The following is a 12,370-nucleotide window of genomic DNA, read 5'->3' as shown; positions in this document are numbered from 1 at the left end:
ACCTTTACATAACTATTGAACTTTGTATACTTATAAATGTACCTTTGGATTTGATAACACATAACATACACGTAAACATTAAACATAGTACGAAAGGTTGAGAATCTAGTGAGACGTGTTGGTTGGCACCTTGAATGTATAGTCGTAGCTTGTAGTTATAATCAGAGTCGCCTGGAGGGAGAGCGACAGTTTGTGTATAGATCTATACGGGGTGGCCCCCCACGCCTTAGTTGCTCACTACAGCTAGACTAGGCCAGTCTAGGGCGACAAAACCTTGAGCAAATACATGCATTTGGAAAAATGCCAAGACAGGCAACCTAGTCATTATCATGTATGATTAGAACGACTCATATAGAGATCCAATACCAAAAATTAACACTTTGGAGATTAACCCTTCGATTGTGTCAATACAAAACAACTTATCTAATGATACAAGAACCTCAACATTTTTATAAATCAGAAAATATCGGATTTTCTGGGGAAAGATTAATATTCAATTATCACTTACTTACAATACAAAGAAATCTAAAGTACATACATATATGTTACTACTATGGAATTCACACATGCATCTATACTTGATTTTCACATCATTTTCAGACATTTTACAGAAAATATCAGATTTTCTGGGTTTTTACGAAAGATACAAAGACTTTTACTCAAAAATACTTATGAACTCACCAACATTATATATGTTGACCGTTTTCAAAATAACTTGTATTCTCAGGTAATCGATAAGATGGAAGATTTTCAAGTGTGTATGGTTTTATTTTTTGTAACATCACTCATCGTACTTTTAATAGGTTGAAATTATGTATTTATAACAATGTACTTGATGTGAACAATGCTGGTTGTAATATGAAATGTTGGTGATGAACGGGTTATGATTCATGTATATTCATTGCGATAATAATATAATTGTTAGTCACATGATCCCCCAGACGTTTTCGCCGTCTGGTTCGGGGGTGTGACAAAAGCACAGGTCTTTTTGAGCAGGCACTTTTGTGCCTTGATGCATGAGATAAGATGAAGATTGGCGCCAAGCTTATCACTATAGATTATTAGGGTTTCGTGATTAGGGAGGTGAAGGCGAACAACCTTCTCGTGACACATAATATCAGCACGGTGGGGGCTTAACCAATCCATGCCGATTATCACATAAAAACTCCTAATATTTACTGGCATCAAATCTATTTGAAATGAATGGTTGTTTAGTGTTAATGTGCACCCTATGTAAACATCTCCACCGTCAAGGCTTCGTTTAGCTTCTGGAGTTGTTGTTTAAGTAAGTGTTTGAATTTGTTACTAATGAAGCTCTGCTCGGCTCCACTATCAAATAAAATGCATGCGTAAGTGTTGTCAAGTGGGAACGTACCAGTAACAATTGTCGGGTCTTGAACTGCTTCACCTTGACCCAACGTCAGGACCCTTCCTGATCCTCTTGCCCCTTGGTTGTTGGCTTTAGGGCTATTGCGTCTAAAATGACTGGTTCCTCCACATCCATAATAAGTTTGACTAGCCCCAACATTATTGTTGTTGCAGTTGTTGTTGTTGTTGTGGTTTGGCTGTTGGTTCGGTTGGGGTTGAGATCTGCAGTATCGAGCGGTATGGCCCTTACGGTTGCAACTTGTACACCGCATATCTGTACATTCTCGATAATGGTGGTAGCTGCATTTGTTACATTGGGGCCGGGTTCCCCAGTATTGCCTGGTAGTAGTTGGTGTAGTCAAGGCTGGAGCATGTGGTGTTGAGGCAACCCGAGCAGTAGCAGTGTGGATTGCTACATTTTTTTGCTTTTTCGATGACTCGTGGTTTTGTCGCCCTTTTTGTTTGTTTTCCTTGTTGTTCTTATTATCTTTTCCCTCTTTCTTGCCTTCAGTTTCTCCTGCTTTGACACCCTTCTTGTTGCCATGGTTTTAGAGCTTCTTGGCTAATCTTTTAGCACTGTCATATGTCTCCAGGTTAGCTGTTATTACATTTCCTTGAATTGGAGAGGTCAATCCCCAAATGAATCTTTCAATCTTCTTTCTTTTAGACGTGATCATGCCTGGACACAAGAGTGACAACTAACTAAACCTTGAGATGTAAGCATCGATGTCGGAGTTCTGAACTGTGAGATTCCACAGTTCCTGCTCCATCTTCTGGATCTCCCCTCTGGGACAGTATTCTGCCATTAACATTTCTTTTAGCTCCTCCCATGACATAACGTTCGCCACTGGGAGTGTCATGGCCTCCACGTGACCATTCCACCAAGAAAGCGCTTGATCGACGAATGTGCAAGTTGCAAACTTCACCTTGCACTCTTCGGGGCATCCGCAAATCTTGAATACTGATTCAACTTTTTCTATCCACCTCTTTAGAGTTATTACGCCTCCTATCCCGTTGAAGGTTCGAGGGTTGGCATTCGTAAAATCCTTGTAGGTACAAGTCCTTGTGGGTCCTTGGTTCATCCCCTGGTTTGAACTTCCGGCTCCTTGCCCATTACCTCCACCATTATTTCCGTTGTGAATCTATGCCAGTGCTGTAGTGACCGCAGTAGACACTGCCGCTTGGAATGCAGTTGAGTTTATCTCCGGTGGTGTTGGTGCTGTTTTGTTTCCACGATTCGGTCTCTGAGGCATCTTCAATCATGGAAGGGAAAGATGTTGAGTATTTAGTGATGGGTTTGAGCCATAAGAACTTTCCTATGTGCACATGCAAACCCTAATGCTTGGATCTATGTTTCTCTAATTGAACATGCATTGTATCCAAGACTTACAATTCAAGATCTAATGTAAACAATTGAATCTTATCATATGAAATCGGATGTAGAACAATACCTTGAGTTACTTGCTTGAAACTTCTTCTTCTTGGAGCTTAGAGTCACAATTGTCACTCCTCTAATGGCTTACACACACCAACTAGCAAGAGGATGATCTTGAGAGAGAGAGAGAGAGAGAGGAGGGTGAGAAATCGGATCTAGGGTTTCTTTCCTTGCATGAATGCCAATTTCCCTCACCAAAGGGATCTATTTATACTATGAGCTACTAGGGTTTCACCCTTAACCCTAATTGAATAACTTAGGCCCTAAGCAATCCAAAGATCCTCCTAGATATTAGGCTTGGACGATTTTAAGGTCTCGCAACCCTAAAATCCATCCACCCTTATATCCATAAGGATACATAGCCCAAAACGCAACTATAACACATTTGACAGTTTATGCCCCTTTATTCAATTAACCTCTTTAAGTCACCAAATTAACTCTCAATTAATATATGACTTACATTAATCAAATAACATTATTATTCCTTTGATATATTATTCTAATAATATATTAACAATAATATCTCTTCTCTCTTAACAAATCATCTTGTCAAGTTGCTATGGTGAAGGCAACCCAAAAGGACCATGCACAATCGGGTCAAGTACTTACCAAATATAGTTACAGCCTTAGACACTAATCCAACAGTCTCCCACTTGGATAAGTCTAGTAACTATATATGCAAACACAATATGATTAGCAATCGTAGCTCTCAAAGACGCTGTCAAACTCTGATCTTATCAGTATCATGTCCTTTAGATAAGGGATCGTATAGTCCTCTGTTTAGATATTGTGCGGACAATCTCATGGAACTTATTATCCAGCAATTGGTTTCTCGATCTCAGATTCATTTGACATAGAACTTAATTGAACACATCAATTCAGTCCTGACCGGGCCCTACACATAAGTCAAATCAAATCATCGAGGGGCCCTGATATCGCTTTTACCCTCTTAGGATAAAAGTAACAGATAAAATTCAACTTATATGCATTTACTATATACTAATCAACCACACACAACAATGCATTTTATGACATCAATTTACTGATGCAGTTTCGCATTGTCAATGCACAACCAATTAATAAACAATAAACCATATATCTTCGTTTTAAGACCATATGATATTATCGTCTTGCGATCACTTGTGTCACATTCCATAAAGTGATTTCAGCAAGCGCGGGTTTATTCCAATGCTCAAAACTTGTTCATAAGCACTCATGAACGTTGCAGCAAACCTTTGCTATGTCTAATACCTTTTAGACAATATACACACCAATTCATGACAATCTTCATTCATACCTACTTCCAACATATGAACGATTGTGGACCATTCGAATAATTCGATTATTCTTAATAACTCAATTATCCAGGAAGTCAAAACATGCAAAGTGAAACAATAGTTAAACAATTAACATAAGACAGTAGCTTTACTTATAAATAATACGCCTTTATTTAATCATCAAATGTCAATTACATTTATCTATTACATTTTTCCAAAACTATCTAATCTAAACTAATATCGTCTTTCAGCACAATGCTCCTAGCGTGCTGCAAATGCTTAACCCTACTCAGTCCCTTCGTAAGCGGATCTGCTGGGTTATCCTCTGACGATACCATCTTTACTACGAGGTGTCCTTTTTCTACTCGATGTCTAATAAAGTGATATTTTCTGTCGATATGCCGAGATCTATCATGATCCCTTGGTTCCTTGGTCAAGGCAACCGCTCCTTCATTATCATAGAAAATTTCCATAGGCTCCTTTATGGTAGGCACAACTCCAAGATCACCAATGAAGTTCTTCAACCACATCGCCTCCTTTGACGCTTCGCTTGCTGCAATGTACTCTGATTCACACGTTGAATTAGCGACGGTCTCTTGCTTGGAATTTTTCCAAGTCACTGCTCCTCCATTGAGGGTAAAGACCCAGCCCGACTGCGAATGGTAGTTGTCCCTGTCGGTCTGGAAGCTTCCGTCACTATACCTTCGCACCTTTAAGTCATCACTCCTTCCGAGGACTAAAAACCATTCCTTGGTCCTCCGAAGGTACTTAAGTATATTCTTGACCGCAATCCAATGAGCTCTGCCAGGGTTCCCTTGATATCTGTGACAACCCGAAGTTTATTCCATCGCTACAAACCGTTGCGTCAATAAAACTCGTCTTTATCAAATTGTTTCGTTTATATTTTGAATTAATTCATTAAATTTGAGACTTTTATTATGACTTAATGGGTGTCCAAACATGTTAGAAACACATGAAAACACTTTCGATATTTAATTGGATAATTTTTAGGTACGACCACGTCGGGTTACAAACACTTAATTGGGTACGACCAAAAGCCTCGTTAAACGTCAGTATCAGGTAGAATTCCACTGTGTCTCAAACTTAAACCATATTTAAGGTTGAAATAACTTCATTTTGAAGCTTTTCACCCTCTCTCTACTCTCTCTCTACAAATCTAAGCTTTTGATCCAAAAATCACCCATTTCAAGCTTCAAATCGGTAAGATATCCATCCTAGCTAATAGATTAACATGTTTAGCTTTCAAATTCGTGTCAAAATCATTCAAAAGGACCAAAAACATGTGTTTACGGCCCTGGAACACTCCAAAACCGTAAAAACACATAAATGGGATTTTGGAGCCCCAAAACCCCTCCAAACCACCTTTAGAGCTTAGATATGACTTAGGGGCTTACAAGACCGGACTTGGAACACCAAAAACTCAAAAATTGAGGGGTAAACATGAGTTTACGGCCCAAGAACATGCTTGGACTGTAAACCCCCTTTCTTAGGCCATAAACACCTTTTAAGGTGTTAAGATGCCCCTTAAACAGCTCCTAAGCCTTGGAATAAAGTCTAGAACCAACCACCATTGAGTTAGGGGCCTAAATCATCAAGAAAACGATCTCCTTAGGAGTCCACAGTGGTAAACCCCCCAAGCAATGGTTCTTGGGCCGTAAACTCCTCAAAAGTGGTCAAATGATGCCCTAACTTCCTTCCTTGGGTTGTATAATGAGTTAGAATCACATGTGATTAACGTAGGACCACCAAAACACATAAGGAAAGGGTATATAAGAGCTTACAGCCATAAACTCCATTATGTGGTTCCTTTGGTGGTTTAATCACTTCCTATGCCCTAGATTTGATCCTAGCTTCATCCCACAAGTGTTGTATGACCATTTAGCAACCAAGAACCCACCACCCATGAGTTTACGGCCGTAAACTAATGGGGATATGGTCTATGGGCCGTAATCTCCTTTAGGAGTTTACTCTTGAAGAGCAAAATCCATATCCAAGCTCTACACACCCTTAGATGCTACCCGGATCACTCCTAACACTTGAATCGAAGTGTTTTCGCGTCTCGGAGTGTTTATTCTTATTTAATTAATAGATCAAAGTCTAATTAGATACAATTTATGTATCTCTTCATATTACATAGGAACCTCATGTGTTTTCAAGCCCCAAACTGACAATTAGCATCCAACCGGCACATTTCTCGTCTGGTGAATTCATACCCTTACGCCTTTTTCCGAGTTTTCCAATGTTTTCAGGGGGGGAATACAAGCAAATTATAAATGTTTTCGAAACTTAAAACTGATGTAATTCTATAAATATCTGGCAAACTTTTAGATATCTATACCCCTTTTGTATTATGCGGAGCATAAGGGATGTCTTTCTGAATATAACTATATAGATTTCAATTACAGTGTAGAAAACAATCAAATTATTATGGGAATAATTTGGGATCTTCATTTCTTGTTTTACGAGTTCGAATTTCATGCAAAGTCAATAGATAAACTATGTCTGATTCAGTTTATCTCTGTTTAATTTAGAGTATCATGCCAGATAATTTCTTTGTATTCAATTGTTTATACTCTATTACGTTTCAAAACGATTACGATATTTGATAACGACTGAGTACACCGTGAATAATTTAATACTAGCTTGTGAGATTCGTCTTCATTAAACCCTTCGGGTTATCAGTAAATCCTCCCCGGAAGTATAACCAGAGTCTCCTGGAGGGAGAGCGTGGAATTTGTGGATAGATCTATTCGGGACTGACAATCCCACACCTTAACTGATAGCTACAGTTAGGCGGGCACGCCTGGGGTGACAAATTCTAGATATCATCCGGCGCGTGAAGAACGTCAAGGAGGTCTCGGATCAGATTAGCATGGTTATACGACTCACAATATGTATTAAAAATAAGATTGTTCACGGATTTTATTTCTTGCCTTAAACTATAGTTTTATGTATTAACACTACCTACTATTGTACTGGATGGTATTTCCAGGGATTTTCAATCTATAGTTTTATGTATTAAAACTACCTACTGTGGTACTGGATGGTGTTCCAGGGTTTTCAATCTATAGTTTTACGTATTAAACTATCTACTATTGTACCGAGCGGAATTCAGAAATTTTAAATTATGTTTTCTTAACATACTAGTAATAATCATGACTTATCTTATAGAAATCAACAAACGTGATAGAAAATATGGGATTTTCTTGGTTAACAATCTTTTTCAGAAAAGCAAAGGAAACTTGTTCTTTTTCATAAACAAACCGCTTACGAACTCACCAGCTTTATGCTGATTTTCAAACTGCTTGTATTCTCAGGTCCACATTAGACAGGTACCCCGTGATCTTTTGGAGGAGACGGAGCGTATAGAAGACTCATCTTAACTTTTGTTTATATGATGTATAAGTACAAAAATTGTAATACTTTACTTTCAAATAAATGTAAATTTTCCTATATAATGTAATGGTTGTGTTTACTTCGCTTACTATGTACGTTGGTTGTGATACTTAACATGACGTCACCTCCGCCCCGGAACGTTTCCGCTTTCGGTTTCGGGGTGTGACAGATTGGTATCAGAGCCCTTGTTTATAGTGAACTAAGTATACCAAACCTTACATGGTACAAGACTATAAACACTAAGGGGCCGAAGTGCTCTGAACTAAAAGTATACTTTAAAATATAAGTATTTTCAAAAAGTATACAAGTATACCTAACCGCCGAAATCTGTAACCTCGAGTAGAACAAAACATAAGTAAATGGGTGTTGTACGTTGCGGTTAAACCTGGGCAGGTATGTAGTCGTGTCTAGGGTTAATATAGCTTGATCAACTATATTCATTCGAGACACGGCCAACATGTGCTTGGGTGTGACTGTGGTGTGCAACAGGCCTAAAGCTTACCCAATACCCAAACAATGAGCCGTCGTCGCAACGAAAACATGAAAATACTATGGGAGTATTTCTAGAGTCAACTTCGTTATAGAAATCCTCATTCCAGCGTTACTCCTCAATCATTCCTTTAGTGATAGTTTATCTGCTTTGATAACTCCTTCCAGCTTTACCGCTTAATAGAATTCCATATCTGTCAAAACGAGATATCTCTTGTTTCATATCTCTTGGTTCAATTCAGAGGACTTACCATCCTCTCTTTCCTGATCTTTTTAGATCAAGATGCCTCCAAGAAAGAGACCCAACTCAAAGAACAACAATCCTCCTCCGCCACCACCTCCTCCTCAATTTGATCCTGTGATGTTCCAGGCAGCTGTTACTGTCACACCCCCGAACCAGACGGCGGAAACGTCCAAGGGCTCTTGTGACTTAAATTGAATACCATCACAATGATTATACATGAATCATAACATCATTCATCACCATGCATTGAAATATTACAACCGATATTGTTTGCATTCAGTACATTGTTTTAACATTACAATTTCATAACATAAACCGTTTGATCATTAATCTAAACAAAACACCATGATATAACTTGATACATATTCTTCTGTTTACCTGTTACCTGAGAATACAAGTTATTTTGAAAACGGTCAACATATAAAATGTTGGTGAGTTCATAAGTAATGTTATGGAAAATGATTTTTGTGAAGTTTGAAAACCCAGAAAATCCGATATTTTCTGAAAAGAGTATTGTTTATAAAAAGTGTGAAGATCCGTAAGTATGCTTGTCGATTTTGAAAACATTTATAATTGTTGAACTTTGTTTACATCACGTAGGTAAAAGTGTTGAACTCCCCGGGAAAACCCGATGGTTTCCCAATACGTAAATTACATGACTAGTTTATTGTTATACCGATACGACGATTGTTTTTGATTTCCCAGGTGACATTGGATTAATTAAGGGTTGTGAGTTGTTACAATCACGCATTATTGAAAATGACTAGTTTGTAACTACAAATTATGAATGATCCTTGAGGCGTCGTCCATACTACTCACATAATCCAACCACCCTGACTTCTCTTGTTTAACGTCACAAATCTGCTTACTCGGTTTATCATAGCCCCACAACCGAGGAGAAAGGAGGGTAAGAAGCCTCCTTTATTTCCATAAGTCATTCAAGGCTATCGGGAATGCGAAAGGCACTTGGGCCGACTCGCATTTGACTTCTCGACTTCGCTAGCATTACTAATGGACCCTTGGGGTCCAATAACCCATAGAGCTATTGAAAGTCCTTTTACATGAAAATAGGTCATAAAACGCCCATTAACATGTAAGCGCATCCCCTTCGGGCCCAAAGATCATGTTATTGGGCTAGCAAGGCCCAACAAGCACGATTTGGAACTTTCAATCCCAAAGATTGAATATTGACTCCTCGTAGTTGTCGCGTGTTTATTGAAGTACTACAGTTATTTGATTTTTGTTTAGTTATTGATTCGAGACCGAATCAATTCGTTTGGTAACGACATTGGTTGTTGAAAGTGTATTTGTTATTACGTTTTGCCGGTAGTCGTGGATCTCATATTTTGTCTTAAGGGATTTATTTGATATGCTAGTTCACTATAAACAAAGCTCTGATACCAACCTGTCACACCCCCGAACCTAACGGCAGAAACGTCGGAGGGCTCTTGTGACTTAAATTGAATACCATCACAATGACTATACATGAATCATAACATCATTCATCACCATGCATTGAAATAGTACAACCGATATTGTTTATAATCAGTACATTGTTTTAACAATACAATTTCATAACATAAACCGTTTGATCATTAATCTAAGCAAAACACCATGATATAACTTGATACATATTCTTCTGTTTACCCGTTACCTGAGAATACAAGTTATTTTGAAAACGGTCAACATATGAAATGTTGGTGAGTTCATAAGTAATGTTATGGAAAATGATTTTTGTGAAGTTTGAAAACCCAGAAAATCCGATATTTTCTGAAAAGAGTATTGTTTATAGAAAGTGTGAAGATCCGTAAGTATGCCTGTCGATTTTGAAAACATGTATAATTGTTGAACTTTGTTTACATCACGTAGGTAAAAGTGTTGAAGTCCCCGGGAAAACCCGATGTTTTCCCAATGCGTAAATTACATGATTTCTTTATTGTTATACCGATACGACGATTGTTTTTGATTTCCCAGGTGACATTGGATTAATTAAGGGTTGTGAGTTGTTACAATCACGCATTATTGAAAATGAATAGTTTGTAACTACAAATTATGAACGATCCTTGAGGCGTCGTCCATACTACTCACATAATCCAACCACCCTGACTTCTCTTGTTTAACGTCACGAATCTACTTACTCGGTTTCTCATCGCCCCAAAACCGAGGAGAAAGGAGGGTAAGAAGCCTCCTTTATTTCCATAAGTCATTCAAGGCTATCGGGAATGCGAAAGGCACTTGGGCCGACTCGCATTTGACTTCTTGACTTTGCTAGCAGTACTAATGGACCCTTGGGGCCCAACAGCACAATAGAGATATTGAAAAAATGTATAATTGTTGAACTTTGTATACATCACGTAGGTAAAAGTGTTGAACTCCCCGGGAAAACCCGATGTTTTCCCAATGTGGAAATTACATGACTTGTTTATTGTTATTCCGATACGACGATTGTTTTTTATTTCCCAGGTGACATTGGATTAATTAAGGGTTGTGAGTTGTTACAATCACGCATTATTGAAAATGAATAGTTTGTAACTACAAATTATGAACGATCTATGAGGCGTCGTCCATACTACTCACATAATCCAACCACCCTGACTTCTCTTGTTTAATGTCATGAATCTGCTTACTCGGTTTCTCATAGCCCCACAATCGAGGAGAAAGGAGGGTAAGATGCCTCCTTTATTTCCATAAGTCATTCAAGGCTATCGGGAATGCGAAAGGCACTTGGCCCGACTCGCATTTGATTTCTCGACTTCGCTAGCAGTACTAATGGACCCTTGGGGCCCAACAACACAATAGAGCTATTGAAAGTCCTTTTACATGAAATTAGGTCATAGAACGCCCATTAACATGTAAGCGTGTCCCCTTCGGGCCCAAAGAGCATGTTATTGGGCTAGCAAGGCCCAACAAGCATGATTTGAAACTTTCAATCCCAAAGATTGAATATTGACTCCTCGTAGTTGTCGCGTATTTATTGAAGTACTACGGTTATTTGATTTTTGTTTTGTTATTGATTCGAGACCGAATCAATTCGTTTGGTAACGATATTGGTTGTTGAAAGTGTATTTGTTATTACGTTTTGCCGGTAGTCGTGGATCTCGTATTTTGTCTTAAGGGATTTATTTGATATGCTAGTTCACTATAACCAGAGCTCTAATACCAACCTGTCACACCCCCGAACCAGACGGCGGAAACGTCTGAGGGCTCTTGTGTCACACACCAAAACCAATGAATGGCGGAAATGTTCTGGGGCGGAGGACGTCATGTACAGTATCACAACAATGAAAACTAGTAAACAAGCAACAACATCATCCATTACATTAATAATATAATTATTATACAAGTGTTCTGTCTAATTCTGATAAACACTAAAGCATAAATCAAAATGAAAGATGAGTCTTGAACAAGCTCCATCTTCCTTTATCCTTGCATCGGTACCTGTCTATGATGACCTGAGGATACAAGTAATTTTGAAAGCGAGTATCAGCTTTGAAGCTGGTGAGATCATAAGTACTTTAGTGGCTTAATTTGTATTTAAGAATTTGTAAGTTTATGAACTGTAAGTACGGAAAAATGTAAATGAACCGTAAGTATAAAAATGTTTGTAAAACAACTGTAAGCGTTTGAAAAACTCTAGAAATCCTTACGATTCCTACTATTATATAAGGGTGTCTTCTACCAAGACCTAAATGTTCTCAATGTAGTCTTCTACCAAGACCTAACTGTTCTATATGTTCGTTTCTTGTAAAACGTGTGTAATTTTCCCAAGTGTAACTATCATTATCAAAATATAGTTTTTATATTAAATGTTTAAGTGAAAAGATCACTAAATATATGCAAGGGAAAATAAATGTAATATTGTGGTGTTGTATTATAGGAACTACTGCTGTACTAACTACCTTAAACCGGATTTATATTAAGGCATCATGTGATTAATTGCACCATACTATTGACTGGTAACAACGACATAAGTATGGTCGTAAAAGGGAATGATGTTTGGCACCCGCAGACCAGTAGGTCCGGCTATAGCTAGCAGCAAGGTGTAGGATAGTCAATCCAGTATAGATCTATACGCAAACTCACGCTCTCCCTCCAAGAGAATTATGGCTACAACTCGGGCCATGACATTTAAGGCATGCT

General features: G+C 38.3%; 1 protein-coding gene across 1 annotated transcript; it reads right to left on the bottom strand.

The window, feature by feature from the left end:
- Positions 1 to 1,229: 1,229 nt before the first annotated feature.
- LOC128129118 (uncharacterized) lies at positions 1,230 to 1,640 on the bottom strand. Its single transcript, XM_052767796.1, has one exon. It carries the CDS (start codon positions 1,638 to 1,640, stop codon positions 1,230 to 1,232), a length of 411 nt encoding a protein of 136 aa, XP_052623756.1.
- Positions 1,641 to 12,370: the final 10,730 nt, after the last annotated feature.

Source organism: Lactuca sativa, chromosome 9 (assembly GCF_002870075.4).
Source record: "Lactuca sativa cultivar Salinas chromosome 9, Lsat_Salinas_v11, whole genome shotgun sequence".
NCBI classification, from domain to species: Eukaryota; Viridiplantae; Streptophyta; class Magnoliopsida; order Asterales; family Asteraceae; genus Lactuca; species Lactuca sativa.
Note: the sequence above shows the minus strand (reverse complement) of the source record. Positions and strands in the feature narration are given on the sequence as shown.

Excerpts from the sequence above, each read along its gene's own strand:
- LOC128129118 (XM_052767796.1), bottom strand. The coding sequence starts at position 1,640 with ATGCGGTGTACAAGTTGCAACCGTAAGGGCCATACCGCTCGATACTGC.